Source organism: Chanos chanos, chromosome 8, assembly GCF_902362185.1.
Source record: "Chanos chanos chromosome 8, fChaCha1.1, whole genome shotgun sequence".
NCBI lineage: Eukaryota > Metazoa > Chordata > Actinopteri > Gonorynchiformes > Chanidae > Chanos > Chanos chanos.
The window spans coordinates 12,941,092-12,965,018 of NC_044502.1; the positions used below are offsets into that span (position 1 = coordinate 12,941,092).

Consider the following 23,927-nt stretch of genomic DNA (forward strand, 5'->3'; position numbering starts at 1 on the left):
TGTAACTTGGACCACTGTCTGTTCAAAATAAATGAAAGAAACCTAGCCTTTAAACGTTTGAGGGGTTTTGTTGCTTTTTTTCCCCCGTTGTACCGAACTGTGATGTCCAAACTGTGGTGTGAACCAAAAAGTGATTTCTGTGTACCATTACACCCCTAATGTACACACGCACACACACACACACACATATGCCCCCTGTCCTTCTCTCTCTCTCTCTCCCTTTACCACCCCATTTCCACTTTCCCTTGTCAGGGTTTGGACGATTCATTGTGTTTAATAAAGGAACTGGCCATGTTGTCAGAGGCATCAAATTTGAGTGGGGCTGAAGATGATGATGATGATGTCACAGTAACAAGTGTTTGTATCAGTTATGAGGGATATAACTGTCCTATAAACACACACTGGTCCGCTCCGGTTATACGGCTTTGTAGGGTTTTTCTGAAGACCCTGGTAGACAGAGAGACATGCCCGTTTCTGAGTGCCGCTGCTTTGAAGGACGTCTGCCTTCATTCTCCTTCAGATCATGTTAATATTTCATCTTCATTGTGCTTTATGCATTTTGAGAGGATCTTTCCTATTGTGCTTTCGCATGTTGTGAGTTTGTTGTTGATTAGACAACATGCGCACGACTTGATTGATTAGAGGAAAATGATTTTCTTCTCCTCCGTCTGAATTGCCGCAATGACCTTTTCCATCTGAGGCTCGCTTTTGCCAGAATAAATGAACGCTGGATATTTACTAATAAATAAATAAACGCAGTCAACAGAATCAGCGATGTGACAACAGGGATTAGCGCAGAATACATTAAAATGCTGTTATCCTCTCATTCTCAATATCTGTCCTAGAGCTGATTAACAGAAGAAGTTTCAATGTCTTCATTAATAATTGAACCGTGAACATCTTACTGAGATGACATAAGAGCAGCAAAATAAATAAATAAATGAATCAAATAGGTTCAACCGTTTTTGTAAGACATGCAGTGTAATACTGGCTGCAGTTGAAGCATGCTTTTATGTCCGATCCAAACCTATCCAGTCATGTCACTCTCAGATACCACACACAGGAAATGAGAAGTCTAATATGTTTAACTGCATTGCAACTGTTAATGTTCAGATCTCTCACTAATCAGGAGGACATTAGCTTGAGACTTAATTTTCCATTAGACTGAGATGATCTTGTCAACCGTCAGGGGCCAAAGGTCAGACGGAGGGGCCGGAGGTCGGTTGGGTGAGGGTAGGATACGCTTTGTTGCGTGGGGGCGGTCAGTGGCACTGTTCACATGCATGAGCAGATCCGGGATGGCAGGGCTGGATGTTCTGATCCTAGCTGCACGGTGTGAGAAAAACAGGAGCGAGAAGCATTAGAGTTTGCTGTTACCATGGAGACGGTGGCGAGGCGCCAACGGCAGTGTTGAGAGGGGTTGATTAAATACATGTTCATTACCTGCCAGCCCCTCTGATGCTCTCTCGAGTGGTAGAACCACAGTCTACGGACAAACACAATCCCACTCGCCTTCTCTGTGACAGTCTCTCTCTCTCTCTCTCTCTTTTCTCTCTCTCGATCTGTTGCACTGGGTCTACGGTTGCTATGGCAGTAGATCGCCAAGCAATCTCATAAGATTAGAGAAAAACAAATTTGTGATGAGACAGATTCCCATGATGATATTGCCATCACAAGTGTGTCATAAACTTCTTATTCTAGTGGAAATACCAGCCAAGACTAAACTACTTGACTAATTTAAATATTACAAGAAAGCAGGCACTGAGGGTTGTCTTTAGCCACAGCGCTTAGCTTTTGTCGATCCCACAACGCAGAAGAGAATTTTGAATTTTCACATTTATATAGATGCGTTTCGCTTCTGATCGTCTGTGTTTTTTGACCCCGTGTTTTTATTGACTTTAAACACCTTCTAAAATATGTGTCAATCTCAGCCCAAAGACTGAGTGGAAATGCCACATTATTTCTGTATGGTTCATAATTTATATGGTTGCAAGTGTTTGAATAAAAGAATGTCTGGCAATGTTTATTAACCCTCGCATTGTTCATCGGGCGTTCTTTAATTAGTCAGATTTGCTTTGTGAGCGTGTGCGCTTTGCGATTCAAATGTGTGCCGTGATTTCTGCTTCATCTTTGTTTGAAACGAGCTTGTGTTTTGGTCCAATTCTCAGGGTCAGCCCGTGGGCCAGTGCGATTTTAACATGAGGTTGATGTGCATCGAGAAGGAGATCATCTTCCCTCGTATGGAGAAGATGAAAATGGGACAGATAGACAAATCCAAGGAGCCTTTCAGCGTCAGAAACAAGCCGTTCTTCGACATCCACGCGGCGCGAAAGGTAAAATAACGCACGCACACACACACACACACACACCTATACAGTAGATATAACACACATTCTCTGCCAAAGGTTCAATAACACATTCAGGTGCGCGTGTTTGTGCCTGTGTGTGTGATTAAATTTTAAAGGTTGCTAAATGGACGTGGGATGTTTTGAAATGTCGGAGACTTCATCTTTTCATTCCTCTCAAACCGCTAGATTTCTCAAACACAGGTTTTAAAAGGCATTCTGTAAAACCTTCCCATAAGCCCTAACGCACCAACAAAATATATTGACCCGGCGAACAGCATCACAACCACACGACATTCTGTAGCGCTAACCTTCATTTCCGTTGTTTTCGTTTTGTTTTGTTTTGTTTTGTTTTGTTTTTTTTGTTTGCGAAAAGGGACGTTTGTTTTGGTTATGAGATATCGATGTCCTCCAGCATACATTTGAAACGTGTCAGGTGTGAAATGGCTTGTATTAGTCAAAGGCATTCTCGTTGGTCTATTCGTTACTGACACGTTTGCAGAGAAAAATCTCCGAAGGCAAGCGAGGGCGTTCTTCAAAGCTAATGTTTAATCAGGGAAGTTTAATCTTTTTCATTTCAGAGACGATGCGTCCGTACTCTGTAATTATCAACACAGGAGCAGATTCGAAAAAACTTCATTTCACCGTTTCATGAGACTAAATACTTTAGTCTGAAAGTGGTTAGTGACTAAGGCAAAATAAGTAAATAAATAAATAAATTCTTTCAGTTCCACCCTTCAGACTCATTCCAATTATCCTCTAATCATAGAGGAGAAATAGCCTGGATGTAAATGCATGACAATGAACTGTGTTTAGACTCTGGGCTTTTAGAAGAGCCACTCATATTTCTGTCACTCAATAAAAAAAAGCCAACTAGATGATGGAAAATACAGTCCTATTCAGAATGTCTTGTTATTCTGTTACCAAGGTCTGAACACAGACATGCGGCGAATATCCAAGGACATAGTGCAATTAACCCTGCTCTGATCTCCCTCAATGCTAAATTGTTTCACTGTTAAGTCAGCCCAGTCCTTCTCATAGCGCAGTGACATTCACTGGGTCCGCTTTTGTGCCGATAAACTTCTGTTGGGTCTGCTGGAGCTAATCCGTCAGGGGCCGCGAGGAACATTTTCTCACAGACAGACCGGATCCGGCCGTATCATAGATCTCTTTGTCGCTGGATTCTGTGCTTTTATCAGTTGTTCAGTCCAAATGTGTCTGCCACCTCTAAGTATGTCCATCACTGCTCTGTCCCTCTATCTATCTCCTGTGCCCCCCCCCACCCCACCCCACCCCCATGTTAAGTCTCTGTGACCTACCGCCCCTGTCTTGTTTTGGTGGGGTTTTTCTCTGAAGATGCCCAAGAAATGAAGTCATCGGAGAATGCTCCAGAGCCTTGAGAGCTCCATTGTTCTCCTTGGCGGCCATCTGCTCTCCGCACAGCGTCTCCTCTGTTCTAGCGGAATAAAGAGCCACGGAACGGGAATCTGGTTTGTCCATTCAAAACGGACGGGCTTTCCACTCCGTGGGATATTTCCCGGAAATTTGCAGAATGAAATTTCCATCTCAGATTCAACTCTTGTGGTCTTCTGAGGGCTTTTGTTATTTCTCTTTCCTTCTCTGGAAATTGTCTCTTTGCTGTGTTTTAAGTGCACTCTTCAGACATTTGACATCTGTTTTACAATCTGAGATATATCATCCGTGCTTCAACTCAGTGGGAAAACTGTCCGGCCGCCCTTTCCCTCACTCGGTTAAAGAAGTTTTTGGACAAATCGGTCCCTTAAGCAGAGCACCCTGTGAGTAGGTTATAGACCACATACATCAGCTTAGGCTCACGCTGTTATTGATGGTGACCATCAGGGATGGATGAGTGTGATCGAGAGTGGCTGTTTACGAGGGACTGATGAGCTGTTGGATTAGATTATCAGGGGCTCCAGTCTGTGTTAAGGGCCCATTAGCTGTGTGTGAAGTGGAGGGAGAGGGTTCATTGTGAGGTAGAAGAGGACCTGAGGGTTGTTTCAAAACCACGCTGAGTGAAGGGGGAAGAGGAAGTAGACTCTGCGAGAAGAGGGCTTACTCACGGTCGCTTTCCAGGATCCGGGATTTTTTTTTTTTTTTTAAGTGTCACGAATAGAAAGTGCCAGAAGCTTTTAGGCACATTAGGACTTCAGTGGATAGAGAAATGCACCGACACGCACACGCACGGCAGGTTCAGCTCTGGCGTTCGTTCCTCAGATTTTCAAAAGCTTAGCTGATGTGGCGAGGCCTTAGTGTTGGCTGAAATCTGTTATAAATAGTGTTATGTTCTTGACATAGAAGATACAGAAGGCTGGGACAGGTTTTTTCAACGTCATATCAGTGCATCTGCGAGAGCCAGACACATTTGTAACTAAATCAAGATATTTTTGAAGACTGTTTTGTTTATACGTCTTTTGATAACTTACAGCGATAAATTGAGCGTGTTGTTTGCCTGGACGTAATTTATCTTGTCTGTCTTGCTATATCTTAAGTTCATGGGCATATCCTCCAGAAGCTTCTTCATTAAAAACGTACCAAAAAAGCATTTAATATACTTACAATCACACCAGATCTTTAATGTAACAGCATCCTGAACTGTGGTTTGTTCAGTTAATTAAATGTCTCTGCTGTGATTGGGGCTAGGGCCAGATTCATCCTGTTTTAATGAACTGATCCACAGATACGTGAAACCTCTAGCAGTCCAATATCCAGGTCTCACAAATCATGTGTCTTATGCAGTGTGCTTGGTTAAAAAAAACCCCACCTTTTTTTCAAATAATGATGTAAGATGTCTAGTTGTAGATTCCCCGTATCTGTTTCAAAGTGTTGTCTCAGTTGCCGTGGCTTTTGTCTGTAGTCACGTTCTTCCTCAATTATTTAGTAACACTGTCTTTTAGTCCCCAGAGGAAGATTTGAGAAGAAGAGTGTGTTTGTATGTGTATGTGCATATGTGTATGAGTGATAGAGAAAGAGAGAGTTTTCCAAAACTTTTCATCTGAAATTGAGTTCAGAAAGACAAATGATGGATCATTGTTGTACTTCATTAAATTGCAGTCTGATGTTTCTCACTCAGTCATCATTGAGCTGTAAATCAAGATAACTGAAGTGTAGCAGACTAAGCCTCCAGTGAAATGAATTTTATGGCTGCTGAAGTGTATGATATTCTTATGATATCCCTCTCAGGTGTGCGTGGAATGAATAATTTGTTTTCGGTATTATGGCCCAGCAGTCAAATATTTGTTTTGCGGGGGGGGGGGGGGGGGGGGGGGGGGGGGGGGGGGGGGGGGGGGGGGCTGTGTTGGCTTAATGAAACAGGCTGAAGTTTGGTCAGTCCACAGAAGTGAAGGAGTTGATGACTGTCTTCTAGGATCATAGCTGTAAGATTACAGTGGGGAAAACACACATAAGCTCTGGTACGACGAGAGATGTTCTGTTTGAGTTCTCTGAACTTGCTTAAGACATTTTATTCACAGCTCATTGCCAACAAATCAGAGAGGGCCAAAAATGAGAGCAAATGAGTCTATGAGTATGTGTGTGTATATGTGTGTGTTTCTACATTTCTAAATATCTTTGCTTACTACCAAGGTTCAACTCCAACAATTGAATATAAGTCTAGAGCAGTGTGAGATCAAACTGAACAGATTTAGGGCGTGTATATTTTCACTGTCTGCAGATATTACGTTTCTGATAATTGTCTGTCTTTGAATGAAGCTGATTTCAAACTACATAGTCGTGTACCACTGTGAAATATAAACTTAACGCACCCAAGGTCTTGTTGCGGGGCCCTGTTGTTCACAGCAATTACCTGTCACTGCCAGGGAACAGAAACAATGGAAGGTGAAGAGTGTAGTTGTAGGTAGATGTAGTCAGGCTTTTCAGTCATGGCATCTTTAATCTCTTCCAGAACTTCCTCCCAATTAGCTAGCTAATTAATAAATGTCGTTGCAGCAGGAAGAGCTCTTTCCGAACGTTTAGGCCGAAGAACAGTGAGAGCGTTGTTTATATCCGTTCTGTTGATTGACAGTTAGTAGAAGTAAGCATTGTATGAAAGAGACAACCAGAGGTATGCAGTGGAAACATCAAGATAGAAGTACATGGAACAGTGAAAAAGAACTAGTAGCTCAAGGAAAATGCAAGTAGGGGAAACAAAAAAAAAAACCCCAGCTTTTAAACTGATTAATCGACTGTCTTTTACCTTACACTTTGAGTAATAACCACTTCATCTAACCGCTTTCTCTAAACTGTAATTTATTTCTAATTTGTCATTTTTCATCAATTCGTTTATTTTCTGAGTTGTCTTATTCCTTTGGTTGTTTGATTCTGTTCTGAAGAATTCGCAGGTTAATAATTTGCTGTGTGGTTTTTCTCAATTTGCTTTTTCATTTTGTTGCTCTTCTAATTACTCTTTTCCTAATAACACTCTTTATCTTTATCTTTTTGAATAACTCTTTATCCACCACAAAAAATGACATTCTTAACAGAGGTTTGGGAATCTAAAGTAGTTTTCAGAGAGTATTGACATAGTCGTCAAATCATATTCGGACATACAGAGATATGGAAAAACAGATAATATAAAGTAACTCATAAGCGGTTTGACTGTGGTCTCGATGCCTTTAACAGAGATTGGATCAATGACTAATAACTCCTGTTTTCCTCAGTTGCACTGGGATTTAAGCACTCTCTCATCCAGACTTCGTCAAAGAGATTATGCAGTTTCCAATGGCGTGGTACTTGCAAACACCAGCATTAGTGTTTGTGTGTGTGTGTGTGTGTGTGTGTGTGTGTATTTCGCCTGCAGGGCTAAGGTATGTGATTCAAAGGCCAATCGTAGATATGAAAAAGTTATTTGTATGTGCCTGTGTGGAATTCCTTTCTCTTCTCCCACGTCAGTTTCCTGAAATCTGCATCTGAGTTTAGAGAGAGCCTCAGGTCCCCTGTTGTGTCTGTGTCGATCGTTTGAACCCTAACCCTCTAAGTTGCGACGATGCTATGTAGGGGGCCCAAGTTTGCCCACAAGCCTTTGCTCCATGACCCTCACTGTATGAGTCATCGAGCCTAGTTTTCCGCCTAGCCCAGCGTGCTCTCCCTGAGTGAGGAGAAACTGCAGTCAAAACTAATCAGCTGATAATACGCATGCACTTCTTCCTGTGGATGCTTTGACCACTTGGGAACTGTGCTCTGACGTTAAACAGCAAAAAAGGGTTCCTGAGTCTCGATTGAAGAGATGCCTTCTCCTCATATATAGGGGTTTTTTGATTCACATTCACAATCACATGTGATTTTATATACTGTAATTCTGCTGAGAATTGGGGCACTAGGCTGGATAGAGCTACATTTTCAGTTTCAAGAAAAATGGCTCAGTGGTATCTTAGTATATCATTATACCAGTTGTTGGACTGGGAACACAAAAATGAACATTGCGCTAGAGCAGATAAACTTCGTTGTTGGACTGCTCGATGGTGTCTTAACTGATCTTATCCGGCCAGACTGTGACCATTTGCTAAGTGGCATGCCAAACTGCACCAAGCAAATCACCCCGCTTTTTTTGTTTTTGGTAGAGAAACATTCATTACATGTGCGCTTGAAACCATTATTATGAAGATTTTTTAAGAGTAACAACCACTTTTCTCATCTAATCCAGTGAGTGTACTTGCATTTCACAGTACAGCGGTTTCTCGAAAGCCAAGTTGTTAGAACAGGAAAAGGGGGCAGGTCACCAGTGAATTAGAAAGTGTGTGTTTTCCGTTGACCCTTTGAAACTGCATCATCTCATTACTCCAACTCTGCGGAGCAGATTTCACGGTGGCCATTTTCATGAATGAGTCAGGCACAGACAGTGGACTGAGTGAAAAAGCATTGCCCCTGAAGACAGTGATCTATGTAATGGTTGGACGAATAAGCACCCTGTTCCTAAGGCATTTTGAAATCGAGCCTTTTATCTCAACCAATTGAATGACGCTATACCTGTGCAGGTCTGCCCATAGCTGTTATCGTATTCAGTTCATGAAATTTCTGTTTCTGTTTACGAGTTCAGGTGAAGGTGACTTTTCAGCATCACCGTGCATTTTTCATGTGAGTGGATAAGCTCACCATCATTCCGTTCACTCCTATAGTGTTTTGTGGAGATATGATTTCAGGTGACCTCCCTCCTTTTCCATGTTTTCTCCTTGGAAGCTTAGAAAACAGTAATGTAGTGAGAGACCGAATGTTTCTCACATCTGTTCTTTTTTTCCAACACCCGATTTCACTGCGAGCGTCTAAGATCTTCCTGTAATGTACTCTTTAATATTTCATGTCCTTCCCAAACTTGCCTTCACTTTGTAGCTGATCTGTATGCGTTTTATATGAAGGCTTTAAAGATGTTAAATGGGAATAGTCTTATTAAACAACATCCGTCAGTACCAGGTCCCCAAAGACTAGTGCGAGTACAAAAGAGTCGGACCTTGTTTAATGAGGATGGGTGCATACTTCTTTCGGAATGAAAAGTGACAGGAGGTGTTGCTTTTTAGATACTGCGGTTTGGGACAAATTGCTTTTGGCATGAGAAAAACTCGCAGCTTCTTACCTGAAAGACTGATGAGGTTGAATAGATGGATTCAATTCTGTCTCTAACCTTGGTCGAATAATATGAGAGACAGGGCGGCGATTTCTCGGAGAAAGAAACAGAATCTTACGCAGGAGCCAGCAGAACGGGGGATTTTTTTGTAAATGTAGTTTGTGGTTTCAGAGCGCACATTCTTTTTTAGAATCTTAGAATGTTCTGGAATGTTCTTCTCTCCTATTGTTTGCCCCTAAAGCTTTGGCATCACTTTTTCATGACGCGCTCTATAAGCAACACTGAAATCAATGAGCTGTATCTTTTAAAAGGAAAAAAAGGTAACATGTTGGATGGGAAGATGCATCATCTCCCTCTAGGTATGATGTAGGAAACTATGAGTATGGACAAAAAAAAGCAATCAGACTGCTTTAATTTAAAGACAAAATATCGATTCGTTTTCATCCTTTTGACAGGTAATGAGTCGAAAAAGCTTCAGAGGTGCAAACCGCTGACAAGAACATCACAGACCAGTACGACTATCTATTTAAATCTGCCCGATTCTTTTCTTTTTTTTTTTTTTTTTCCTCCCCTCCCTCCATCATAAAGTGCACCATTCATCTTTACTTAAGCAAGGTACAGCAAGAAATTTTACTCAATTTCACACTTGGGCAGTTCCGTAGCAAAGTTTTTCCCTTGCGATTTTTCTTCTGAACGGTTTTGCGCAACTCAGCTTTCTATGAGGAAAAGCAAGTTAAAACAAAACTTTATTGCAGGTAGACATGTCGGAAGGCTTTTTTTTTTAAAAACATCCTTGGCGTGACAGTGTCTAGCTGTCAGGGTATTAGATTTTTTTTCGGCTGTTGTGAGATCCCCTGGTTTCTTTTTTTTGTTTTTAATTTGTGATACCCAGTCTGATTTCGGAGATTTTGATCTCATGTTAAGACGTCAAACAACGATTTTAACATACCTGTCTGAGGCACTTTGATAGCAGTGCGAAAGTTTCTTAGCTGGTTGCCTAAGTTTAAAAGAGATTTCCATACATTAGCTTCAGTAAATCTATTGCTAATCGCTTATTCTGAGACACGCCTCATGAATAGAACCGTGCTCCCTCCATGCGTCTAAATTAAGAGATTTCAAATGAAATGTTTATTTAATTGACACAATTTGGCACCAGTATCCTAAATGTAAATGTATTCATGTTAAAAGCTTGCTCTTTTGTCCCGCACCCCCCCCCCCCAGCAGCTTCTGACTAAGCGTTGTTTTGCACACAGACATCAGTTCAGCACCTTGTCTGTCCTTCTAAATGATTAGAACTGAACATTTAACATTAGGGACACTCTCAACATTCCCCTGCATATGGAAAAAGACAGCTGGGTGGTGTCTGAACTAGATGATTAATTTGATGTTGGATTTTTTTTTTTTTTTGTGAGAGTGTGTGTGCGTGTCTGTGTGTGTGTGTGTCTCATTTTAACATTACAATCAACACCCTGTCGTCTAGCTTATTGTACATCCACATCCACAGCCTGTCAGAGAGAGAGAGGGAGAGAGAGGCAAGTTAAGGAGAGTTGCATTGCAAGGCATGACTGCAAACACTCCGGTGTTTTCTGTGTTCATGCCCCTTGTGTATCATTTTTAAGCTCTGTGTCTTTTTATTTTTTTTCGTTTTGTTTTTAGCTCTTTGTCTTTTTATTTTTTTTTGTTGATGTTTTGAGTGAGGGAATTTGTGTGGTATTACTGTATTGGATTGTGTTTGTGTACAGCACATTACCTTAAACTGTATTAAAAAAAAAAAATCCTTTTTAAATCATGTACGTACAGTTTTGGAAGTCAGTCCATCTTCTGACCTTTCTTCATATGCGCTGGAGAAATTATGCATTTCTTCAAATTGAAGAATCTCAGGTGTGTACCGTGCCATGAAATCAAATCTCCCCCCACCCCCCCACCCCCCCCCCCCCCCTCTCCCCCCCCACCCCCTTTCCTTAAAAGCATGTCTCATTCTCGTTAAAGTTTCTGACAAGAATACGAAATGAAGCTTCGTCAGGGGGAAATCAGTTTTGCAGCCTTTGAGATTTCTCCTGTGTCCAGAAACAGACGGGGTTTGGGACAAAGAGAGGGATGGTGCATTCATTGACTTTCCATTTGTGGCTCAAGTCTTGATGCATCTCTGTTTTCACATTTTTCCCCCCCCAAAAAAAAGAAAAAAAAAGTGAGTTTGGACTTGCTGATGAAGGAAAAGTGTTCTTCCATTCGGTCTGTCTCACAGATGTGTGAGAGAGAGAGGGAGAGAGGGAGGGAGGGGGAGGGAAAGAGAGACAATACCATCAAATGCTGTCTCTGCTGCAGCACCTTCTAGAATAGTCGTGGGTGTCTAATTGGGCTTAGTGGTTTTGTTGTCATTTTTGCACATTCAGGAAAACCAAGTCTTGATAAGCCCTGTCATGATTTTTTTTCTAAATGTGTCATTAAAAATGATGAAGAAGCGGCTCTATTTTTTTCTTTTTTTTTTTTTTCAGCGATACTTTTCACGAAATGAAAAATTGGAGTTTTGCTATTTCAGTTCCTCCATCTGTCTTGCGTCTGAAAACTGTGGCTCAATATTAAATCCTTCACACGGTTAATTTATATCCTGTCTGGACTCTAGTCTCTGAGCTGTTCACACAACGCTTTAGTTTTTTCTGAGTGCTCCATTTTGATGCCATTAATCAAGATGATACCTTCTGTTAGAACAAAGCTCTGTTTTCGAAAGACAAACCATGTCTTCGCCTGTGGAGTCTTGTTTGGGGAATGGGTTTCCCACCGTTTACTCACACTCCAGACAGATTTGTGGCAGTTGGGAGACCGGGGAGAGATTCAGTTATGTTTGATGTTGATGGGAAATGGCAAAGTCTGAGACTGTGGAATCTCTCAGGTAAAGACTTTAGCTGGAGTGGAGCCTCCACAGCCATTTGTTTAGTACTCTTTCACGATGGACCCTGGCTTCTTCCACACCCAGTTTGAAAAGTACCACCATTTGTCTACAGTTTCAAGCAGCCTATCACCCCCCCCCCCCCCCCCCCACCCCAATATCCCTCTTCGTCTCTTGGTTCTGCGAGTTCCCCACTGCCCCCGCCCCATGTGAGATGTCTTTGTTTTAATGATTGATTGACAGGGTTCGTGTTCAGTTGGGTAGATGAAGGCGGCTTTTTTTTTCCCCCCCATTAATTTGTGCATAAATTGGCACAGTCAGACGACAAATGTAGTCTGATGAGAGATGACAGCGATAGCTAAATATTAAGATTTGTTATTATGCCCTGCTGGGAACACTGGCGGAATTATTAAATCACAGTCAAGGATGAAAATAATGCTTTTAAAACTACTGATTAGATCTAGGAGTACTTGAGGACGCTACACTTGAGCAATAACTGCATCAGAAACTATTCCATACGTAATTTGTTCACAACGGTGGGTCAGGTAGGTCGAACACACAGTAGGTTACTTGCACCTTTCTGCAGCCAATAAACAATCACAGGTCACTTTCGGTGTGTTCCTTCCGTCTAGATTCTGTCATTGGTGATCTGTGTGATGTTTTTGTGACCCTTCTATATCTGACGTGAGTGCGATAGACAGATTCAAATCAGTCACGACTACTTCACGCTGCCTCTCGCCTCTCTATGAGGTGTGACATGACGAGAACCCCTCTGCACTGTTGACATTTTTTTCCATGCGTCACTACAAGTGCCGTTTGTCATTTTAAATGATGGTGCTCCGAGATGGTATATATGTTGAGGGTTTTCGCTTTTCACTCGGCTTTTTGCACTGTATTCGTATGGCCCTGAACACACGTGTGTGTGTGTGTGTTTGTGTTTGTGTGTGTGTGTGTGTCTGTATCTGTGTCTGTGTTGTCTGCTTTTGTTTGTGTATGTATGTAGGTGGAAGGGCCTATTGCATTTGCTTTTCTTTGTGTGTGTGCGTGTGTGTGTGTGCGTGTCTGAGTTCTAGGTCACATGTGGGTGTACACTCTGTGAGTGTGTGAATGTTTCTACATACATTCTTGTGTTCTCGCCCTGTGGCTAACATTCTTCCTCCACTCCGCCAGCCGCGTACGTCCAGTAAATCCATCAGCTCCACATTACCTCTCTACCGCCTTTTAAAATCTTCACAGAGCATGAGCCAAACAGCCCAATCCCCAGCACGCCACAAGCCTCCAAAACACACACACACACACACACACACACACACGCTTCTCTCTCGCTGTATATTCTCTACCTTCAGACTAATGAGTGATCTGGGTCTGAGTCATTCTCTCAGCTGTCTGACCTCATAAGTTATTTATTGATTGTGCATGAGATTGTTTGCCCTCCCTGATCGAACTGTACCATCTCTGTCTGAGAGAGAGAGAAAGAGAGAGAGAGAGAGAACTATTCCATTCCTGGAGGCTTATTAAGGAAAGCAAGGTTCTTCGAACATTCCGTATTAGACTAGAAGCACCACCAAACTAATGAACACACATACACAAAACAAGAAGTCGAAAAACTAAATGTCAAAAAAAATAAAAGTTTGTGGGATGACGAGTTTTTGTCCTTGGTGGAGATGCTTCATTGTTTGGAGCTGGAGACTTTGGCCTTTTGTGTAGCCTGCTGGCGAAAGCCTGTCTTGTTAGTGGCTTTCATTACAAGACTGAACGTTGAGTTTTGGCTTGCTTATTTCTCTTCAACACTGTAACCTTGACTAGGGACAGCTCTGTTGTCATCATACTGAGATCAGTGTGAATAGAGAATTATTCAGCTCTGTAAGAGCCCTCCCAAACATGTTTTCTCTCTGAACCTTCATCCTTTCATGAATAATGCCATTCCTTTATACTGCCTTTCAATGTTCTCTCATTTCAAATAGTTCATTTGTTCTTTGCAAACATTCCTCTGTAATGTCGCGTTGAATGGAAGCCTCTTGCTGAATTACTTAGTACATAGCTAGTTCATGACTAAGCTCCTATAAGAGACAGAGGGTGTTTACAGCACGGTTTGCAATGAGCCGGTGGTTTTAATACAATATTACCAGGAGGTAACCGACAACTTTGGATTTATCCTGTTGCATCGGATTGCTGCAGAACACATGCTAGGTTTCCTGTAACTGCACATCTGCTGTTGTGTCAGAGTTGATTGAATTTGCTAGTGTCTCACTGCTCACATTATTATATCTAATGACGCCTCTCTCCCCACTAAAATTATCTAACGAAATGCATAGATATGGGATAATCGTTTAATCAATTCTCATCAGCGCCGAAGAGAAGTCCTTGGCTTGTAATATGGCGTTGCATTTTGGTAGCCAGAAATTAGTATGTGAAATCTGTTTTTTGTCTAATGGCTCTGTCTTTGATGAAGTTTTCTTTGGTTGTTGGTGAGTGGAAAATGTCTTCCGTTTAGCTGCTAATTTTCTCTTTCCCTCAGCTCTGTCTCACCTGCGGAGAAATTTAGATTCTGTGCGCAGCACGACATTCTGACTGTCAAATTTCATTACATTTCCATTTTGCACGTCCCTTTCCCTTTTCTCTGTCATCGTCCTCTATTAGTAGATTGCTCCTGGGTTTATGATCTTTCTTTCTGTTTTTCAGCTACTGGAGGGAAGTTTCAGTTCCCAGGTCAGTCACGAAGTGGACGGCCTTATCTTCCAGCCTACTGGGGTAAGTCGAACACGCACCTCAATGTTTTGTCCCAGTACAACATCTTGCCCTCTTATCTGTTGAGTCAGCCATGTCATTGTTTCCATTTCTGAGACACTCAGTCTACATTTGCACAGCGCAAAACTTTATGTATGAATGTTGACATACGCGCTCAGCTTTACATTACATGATTTACTGGAGGGGAGGGGGAGGGGGAGGGGGCAGGGGAGTTGGAAGTGAAACTCAAGAGGAAGGACAGTAGAATTGTGAAGCTGTGGAACTTTGATGTGAGAACCATCAGAATGTTCTGGAATATTGAAGTGAACCCGAGCTTACGCCCCAAGAGTGATGGTTACTTCCTTAAGAATCTTAGGACCCCCCCCCCCCCCCCCCCCCCCCCCCCCCCTCTCTTTAGTTGTCATGCTCCAAGCTGTTCAGCAGGAAGCGATGCAGCAGTGTTTCTTGGGGTTATGTGGGAGGAATCATCCTTTCCAGACCTCCTGCCACAGAGCTGCAGCTGCCCTCCGGGCCGCGACATGTTATCTCCACAGTGGTCATTCTTATCTCTGCCATTAATCACCAATCGCCCGTCTCCAGCCTGGAAATTGCCAAGGACCCAGAACGCCTGTTGTCGTTTGTGCGTTCACTATGGCGACGCTATGGAGCTTTCACATCATATCAAGACGATGACAGAGTGTGGTCAGGTGCTTATTGCGAGTGGTATAGGCAAAGAATGAAAATAACAATGAATGAATCAGGTCAAAACAGTAAGTTATGGTGCTGAGTCCGTACGGGCTGATTTTGGTGCAGTTCGAAATAAAACCTAGCTGTTTTTTTTTTGTTTTTTTTTCTGGTCGCACTGCGGATTTGAGATTTTGATGGCAAAGGCTGGGCTATGTGCGGCACTGCCTGAGTTGTTCTTCTGGAGGATGTAGCTTAGCTTCGTTACCGCTGAGTGTCATTTTAACATTTTAAGTTTGGCTTCGCTAAAGCTGATTGCGCGTGTGATTAAGTTAATGGAACGGATTAACCGCTGACACTTTGAGAAAGTTTTTCAAAACCCTCAGAGCTTAATCTGTTCTTGACTCTACCCTTATCCAGCACTACCTCCCCCTTTTTTCTTCAAAACAGATTAAATCAAATGCAAACACACCAATGATATTAGAGCAAATAAAACCGAATGGTTTCATCAGGTTGGCTATTGACTCAGAGGTTAAATTGAGGTACAGAAGTTCAATAAACTGCTCATCAGTACTTGTTGTTTGTTTTAAAAGATTTTTTTTTTAATCTGATCTTGGACTTGGGCCCTCAAATCCTCGCCAGAGAGGTCTTCAGTCCTGAAGCTTTTGCATAAAATTCCTCTCAAAATAATTGAGGTAATGATGAAACATATTATAATAGTTTCATTCTGGAGGAGTAATAAAAAAAAAAACACATTCCAAATTCCTTCATCATCCTCTGTTTAGCCAGTTGAGATTTTTGTAAACACTGTTCCATCCCGGGTAAGTGCCATATGTTTTGTCGAGGATTTTCTGTTTGTGTCATGCCCCACAGTGGAAAACTGTCTGACATCAGACGACCTTTTCTCAGCTGCGCCAAACACATTCCCTTCTCTCTCAGTGCAGTAGTTTTGATGGATGCCCCTGAGAACTCTTGTGTGACTGGAGGAATTATTAGGCTGTCTGTAGAAGGTTCCGTGGCTCTGCGTTTCCCCGTCACCCCCAAGGAGGGGCGCACAATGAGATTATGCAAATGTCGGCTGGCGTGCTTGCTGTTACATTCTGATGAAGGCAAATGACAAACTTCTGGTTGGCTGGCGAAATAGGCGTCAGTTTCGGGCTCGCTAATCGGTGTGTCGTTTCTGTTACTGATGCCCCAGCGTTCATTTCCTGAGAAACCAAGAACTGGATGTGGCATATGGTTGTTTACGGCCATGTGCCGTCTCCGTCCCCCCCCCTCCCCCCCCCCGCTTGCTCATTTGAATCGTGCGGAATCATAATTCCTAGTTTTCAACTAGCTGCCCATTCTGCAGTGTTGTCTCATTTCTCCCAAGGCTATTTTGGAGGAGACGCCCATGGAGGACTACTTGCGTCGAGAACAATGGAGGACATCAAAGATTAATGATAGTCTTCTCTCGGTTTTGCATTCTGTTGCTTAAATTAAAGGGTTATTCGTGATTTCTTTCTCCTCCGTATTGTGAGCGTCCATACTTTATTTTGGAGTTGAGTTCACTCCACCGACTTGAGTGCCATAGCCCATGGGTACACAGTCTTTCGCATTTTAAATATAGAAATGAATAAAAAATGAACTCAGTTTTTTTTTCTTTTTTATATGTTAAAGTTTTATCCTGAGCCTGCACCACTGGAGTTATCAATATGGTCAATACATTGTGCATTGCTCTTCACATATGCAGTTTGAGAGACCTGAATTGCTTTGAAGTTGGTTCTTGGGATGTGGTTTAACAGAATAGTATTAACACAAGCATAGTACATACAGTACCAAAAAGTACTACACGTCTTACTGCAGCTTGTTTCAACAGACTAGATGAAGCTCTATCTGAAATTTGTGTATAGTCAGTGGTATCCCTAGTGAAGTTGGAAGGAAATTCCAATGCATTATTTTGTTAACACCCAAGCTTTAGAGTTTTGACACAGTATTATATTCCAGTGCTGTATGACTTAAGAGCAGAGGAGCACCTTCTCCTAAACTGACAGAAACTGTTAAATCTTCTCACTCTCCAAACTTTTCGAAGGACTATTGAAGTAAGCCGTGACCTTAAATTCACCTGAGAGCCCTAAATGTTAATTTGAAGCCCTTTACTCGGTGATGCTGTCTTATCTGAGGCATCTGCCTCTCAGGATTCTGCCAGTCAGGATGGTATTTCCTCAGAACCTTTTTCCCTGCCAGCCCGTGTGGTCCAAGTCTCCAGCCCTCCCTCAAGTCAGTCCAAAAAACGAGTTCCCATTAACATTTTGTCATTCAGCTGAAAAGAGTAAAATGTTGTCATTTTGCCTTATAAAACTGGCCACATTTCAGAGTGCATTGCTGAATAGAAGGGAAATTTTTCAGCAGTGTCAAAAAAAACCCCCTGCTATACTGTCACTTTATGACAGTGCTTGCACTATACTAAATAACGATGTTATGAAATACTGAACTCAGGCTCTCTCCATCTCGGCCTTAAAATATATCTGCTGTGCTTGACTAAAGTATTTTGGGATTGGTTAAGAATTTAATCCTGAGATGACATTGGCTGTAACTACTTGTCATGGCATCTCAGTTGTCCTCCTTTGTCGGTCATGGGACAACGGGTTCAGAGAAAATGTCATCTTATACAACAGGCACATAGAGTTACCATCACCTGCCTCACTCGTAGACTTTGAATCCTCCACGATGCCTCAGAGCAGATATACAGACGAATGTGCTTGTCTTTGCTGGTGACAGAGGGACATGTAGATACACTGCGTCTCATTCATCTCTGGGTAACACAACAATCCCATTTATCTCCTTGCTGACTTAATGCGACATGTTTTAGCCCTCAGAAACTGGAAACGGTGCATACATTACGGAGAAGAGTCATGTGGAAGAGGGGGAGGTTCTCATAAGGAGCATAAAATAACACGCTTGCCCACGACGCACCACCACGCATCATGCTCAGCGCAAGTGAATCAGAGATTTTTCATATATCTTCAGACATGATGCTTCATGTTTTGGAAATATTAACGAGACGCCAGAATTCATGTTAATGAATCACAGCACGGCGCCGGAGCGTTCCTAGAGATGAAGTCGTGCTGCCGTATCGCTCCACCTTTAGTTGTGGCTTCTAAGAGTAAGGAATCTCTATGGACCGTAGAAAGACGTTGTGTTTTATTTCGTGATTTGATTTTCAGTCATTTTGAGTTTAAAGGCTCAAAGCCACTAAATTAAATTACTCAGCCGTAGGATGAATGACTTAAATTAACAATGCCACAACAAATAAGCAAATGAGTATGAGCTAAATATTTTCTGAAATTCGACTGATTCGACCTCAACCTGGAAAGCCTTTGCTGAATACTAACGTTGCCTAGTTTTGTCATGTGGGCTGCTGATTTCTGTTACATCTGTTGCTGGCATCCCATATCTAAAGTCACTGGCCAGACTCAATAAGCAATAGTTGGACATCATACCCAACATTGTGTAAATTCCAGTTGCACTGCTCTGAAATATCGCTTTCTCAAGGCAGCAGTGGGAGAGGTGTGATAGCGTAGGAATGGAGATAGGATTTGAGGACCTCGTTGAACACTCATTCCTTTGGACGTTGCCAGCTGTCAGTGATGACTCTTCACTCAAAGCAGCAGCTAATGGCCGACTGTGGTTGTTTTCTGCTCCGTAGAGACATAAAGCACGGCGGTAGAAGTAAACAGCCGCGGACGCTAAATCAAATCGACCCATTTTTAACGCGCCGCGTCTCCGCCAGTCATTTCAGAGACTAACAGAGAAATCACCCTGTTTTGTTTAATTGCCTCTGTTTACCTCAGGTGGCTCTTTGGACGTGATAAACAGGTCTGCTCAACCTGAAGAACAAAAAAAAAAGAAAATCAAAATTACACTCAAAATTAGGCTGATTTTCTCTTTCTCTATTATGGTTTAGAAATAATAAGCTGAAACTACTTGGCCTGTCAATATGACTTGTTAAGTTCTCTCTCTGTGTGTCTGGGGGGGGGGGGGGGGGGGGGGGGTGGGCAGTAAAGAGAAAAGCGAGTGTAAGCCGCTGGTATTGAAGCTCAGCTGTTGTCTGACAAGTTCTCACCATTTGCTTGAGTGCTTCATTTAGAGGGACGTGAATCCTTGAGAGTAAACTACAATACATTTGTCATGTTCTCTGCTAGTAATGATAGTAAAGTCCTCAGTGCATTGCTTGATCTACCCCCAAAAAATGCATCAGGAAAACACTTCTCTGATAGCTCACACATACCCAACTTTCTGGGTTTTGCCATGAACATGTTGTATCGATACGGCTGTGTATCTCAGCTGGACTCTGAGTGACTAGCACTCTTAATGCATGCTTGGTCCTCAGATTTCACAGTTCCATCTTAAACCAGTCCCTAGTTTTTTTTTTTTTACGCTGGTGCCTGATGTCTGCAGTGAGACAGGAAAAGAGAAACCGGTGTGGAAAAATAGATGGGCCAGATTAAGGCTTGAAACTTCAAAGCTGCAGCATGTCAATATCCTCCTCACAGCGGAGGGCGGGGGAACGTGTAGCCGAGGGCCGAACAGCATTGTTTGGGTCTGAATATACCCGGCCCGCTTTTTTGTCCTCGGTTTTGATTCTCTCAGCGGGGTTCTTGACCTCTCATTCGCTTTGTTTGCATTATCCTTTCGAACATGCTATGTCCTTCGGAGGTGGCTTTTTTGATTCTGAAGATGGAAAGGAGAAATATCCTCGACGTTAATCACCAGAGAGAATGTCATCGGTGCAGATGGTCATATCGCGAATGGGTGAAATGTTCCAGATGGTGATCTTTGTGCTGTGTTTACAAAAACTCACCAAGAATTTCACCTTCTTGAACTGTGTTAATCAGAAAATGTCTGAGTCCTGCACAGCAACCACTGAATCGCCAAGGAAAGGCAGGAACCAGACCAGTAATTTTCTCAGCATTTTATTTGTTGTTAATGTATTTACTACCAATCCAGCCTGATAACATGTGATTTCACACATCAGTCAGTCTGAAGATGCTCTTTAAGTTTTTTTAGTTCTTAGTTTTTAGGTGAGTTGCCTCTCTTTCCTTTGCATTAACGCCCGCTTTTGAAAATGCAGTAAATCAGGAAAGTTGTAATTACTTTACTTTTGGCTTTAAAGGTACTGGTGGAGTCAGTCTAATATTGTTACATGACAATGAAATAATTTGTGCATACATTATCTTCATCGTTCCTTTTACGATATCAGATGGAAAGTGTTATTATAAAAATTTGCCCTGGTCCCTTTCCTCCCGCACACAACACTCAGCCTCAAATCATTCTCCTGCTTGTGTGAGGAAATTGTCCCGAGGTCATTGATGCCGCCAATTTAGATAGATGTTATTAATTTCACCTCAGAGCCTTGGCCTTTATGCATCACGCTGCCTGAAGCGGAAAGCAAATTCTCCTCAAGTTCCCGTCGGTCTCTAAGGCTTCATCATCCTGTTATTTTTATTCTCAAGATTAAACCCATATTATCCCCATTTGTACATACTGTTTCATAAGCTACCTGTTTGGATTTGTTGCTTTAATTCCTGATTGAGTACTGTTGTCAAAGGAAACCTGGCTCTGGGGAGGAGGTACTGACAGTCTCTTAATTCTTAAGTGCCCAATAATCAAAGGCTGCCCAAGGATAGTCAATGAAGACCATCTTTCAAGTGAATAACGCTCCAGTGTTTTCTGTCCAAATTAGGCAAAACTGCTTTATTTGTTCACTGTAAGATTTAATTAAACGTTTCCCTAACTGTGTTAATTTGATAGGGAGTGTGACGAACCGCCGTTTGGTCATGGACTTTCTAGTTTCCACGGACACCGTATTCCTAGGCGATTATCAACTGTACTGCCTTGAACAGGCTTAAGGTTCCTCTCAGTGTTACAGTGATATGGAGCCTGGCGTTTCTCCTGTCTTTTTTACCAAGCGCTTCACTAGTTGAGAGAACCGTCCAATGGCCCATCCTTTCTCTTTGCAGGGGACAGATGGTAGAGATGAATGCCCAAAATATGCTAGAATATCTCCTACGCATGGTGTTTTTCCACTGGATCCTCACATGGAGAGTCACATGGGGAACTCTGCATTTTGTCCTGTGTCTATGGGCAATGTGCATATTATTCCTCTATCACATCCGAAATGGAAATTGATGGAGGCAGGAGAAGTCAGTACAGAGGGAGGAAAAAAAAAAAAAGATGAGTCTTGCTTTGGCTTTGTTTTTGATTTCTGATTATTTAAATGTTGCATCCATCCAGTTGCTCATCCATGTGCTTTGTTTTTAGTTGTTGTTGTTGTTGTTGTTTTAATTTATTCAAGTGATAATACTGCTCCAGATAGTAAACAGATGTAACAGCAGATTGTCATCAGAATATAAATTTGAAGATCACCAAGGGGCACAGAGTCTGAAAAGCACACTATACTTGGGAAGGCTTGTTTCCATAGTTGCATTGTGGACTTACTCCTTGATGTTGATTGGTTTGACCCCTTTTTTCTGTACCTCCCCTCAATGAGGAGAATGGTATATATATATATATATATATATATATATATATATATATATATATATATATGTATATATATATGTGTGTGTGTGTAAATCGAACACTGTGTAAAAGTAAGACTGATAGGAAGAATTCTCATGTTTTTTTGTTTTTTTTACTAAACAGTGCTGGAAAATTCATGTTCAGTGAGGCACGGTCAGCATGAGACAGGCACGGTCAGCATGACTTCAGCTTATTGTGGTGCTAAAAGACATGAAACATAGTCAGTCATCATGATATTGCGTTTGCTTGCATTGTCTGAGAAGAGACACAAAAACACCACAGTATATCTGAAACCTACCTGTGTCGCATCTGAACATTTTATTGTATATTGTTTTCGTTTCTTTATTTTTTTTATTATTGCTTTTTTTTTTTTTTTACTACCAGAGATCTCCTCTGAAGACCCTTAGATACACATGCCAAGTTTTTTCGTTACTGGCCCTCTTTTTGATGGACATATGGTTTTAAATAGACTGTCACGTTGCCAGAGCTTCATGCCTGTATTGGAAATTTCCTTTTACCAACAATGCAGTGTGACAGCCTGCATTGAGGGATGTTCCATCTTCACACCCACCTATGAGGAAGAAAAGACATACACAGAGATCCCTGGAGAAGAAGACATTGCTCTGTTGTTCACATTTCCAGGACTGATTTGTCCAGAGTGGCCGTAGTGGAGAAATAGTTGTGCTTTCAGGACCTTTCACAAGCCTTCGCCCACATACATGGCTGAGGAAGATAGACAAAAGAAGGACACTGTGTTCTCTCTTTCTTTTTCATCTCTCTCCCAAAGCAAACTGGCAGACTACGACTTCGAGTTCAAGTGCGCTGAACTTAGAAACCCTAACTTCAGTCACACTGACAATAAACCCCTTACGGAGATAGTTTGAGTAATGGTGAGAATTTTACTGCCTCTGTGGTATCATTTTTCGTTCAATTTGCCGCCTGTACTTGATGCTGTTTCAGTTTGTTTTACATTTCAAATTGTGGGTTTATAAACTTAAAACGATTTTTCCCGCTGTTTCTCTTCTGCTTTTAACATTCTCCCTCAAATAGCGAGTCTTAAGGGTTTGCTTGATATTGCTTCATATTTCTACATTATGGCTCAGAGGAGTCTTAACCTGCAGAAAATGTTCAAATTTCAAACAGATGAAGGAAATGAAGAAATTTCAAACGCCCTTTGGGATGAAAAGTTCGTTTTCAGCAGCTTTGTTATTATATCAAAAAAATCTTATTTTAAGACATATAAATCCAACATAAATCACTCTCTCACACACTGTTGGCCTTCTCTTAATCCCTTCATTAAAGTTATGTTCTACATTCTTGGTGAATGTAGACTCGCTAATCCTCTGTTTAATCATGACAGCGTGTTTTGTCCACGCCTTTTTTTTCCCCGCACTGTGGACTCGTGACAAGCCTGGGTTGTCCTCTGAGATGCCTGAGTAAACAGGTGCAGAATATGAGTCCATGCGCTAACAGGTAGCTAATCGAAACAGGCACTGACCCCAAATCAATGAATAACATCAAGGTTCAGGGACGGGAGGGGACGGGAGGGGGGGCATAAGGAGGAAGCTGGATAAATGGAGCTTTTGTTCCATTTTTTTTTCCTTAAGAAGCAAAAGTAAACAATAGACCATTTAACCATTACCCCAAGGGATACTGGACAGGAATGATGTACTCTGTAAAAATTTTGAAGGGGCAGAATTAATCTTGGGTTTTGTTTGGATCTAATGGAAGTAGAAAGGTAGTCATCCCTCATTCTTAGAATTGGTGAAAATGTCAGAACCCTGTCATGAATTATGTATCTGAAGACCTAACTGAAGTGCTCTGAATGACCAAAGCCCTTGTTGAAATGTGCTTCTCTATTTAACTATGACCTGATGAAGTTTCTGGATGTAAATTCATCCACAACTTCTTGCGAACTTGCAGTCAGAAACATAATGGGTCCTTTGAGGGTGTGCTCACACTTCGCCTGTTTGGTCCAGTTCAACCGAATTGTGATATGCTGTACGACTGTGTGTGATACCACCGGTCTTGGATATGATGCTGAAGTACGTGGGATTTTGTGAGAACAGAGCGGATGTTGATGTTGTTTGAACAATACGCATACAAACAAGAGGAGTAAGATGAATAGAGGGCAAATGTGAACTGA

At 41.9% G+C, this 23,927-nt stretch overlaps 1 protein-coding gene across 3 annotated transcripts in view; it reads left to right on the forward strand.

Moving 5' to 3' along the window:
- The window catches only part of rngtt (RNA guanylyltransferase and 5'-phosphatase), a 67,914-nt gene that overhangs the window by 29,604 nt on the left and 14,383 nt on the right, over window positions 1-23,927 (forward strand). For 2 of the 3 annotated variants that reach the window (XM_030782124.1, XM_030782126.1), the window contains exons 11-12: window positions 2,169-2,333; window positions 14,489-14,557. In XM_030782124.1, the coding sequence (XP_030637984.1) occupies window positions 2,169-2,333; window positions 14,489-14,557 (234 nt within the window). The remainder of the gene's footprint in view (window positions 1-2,168; window positions 2,334-14,488; window positions 14,558-23,927) is intronic. The other variant, XM_030782127.1, reaches the window with a different exon arrangement.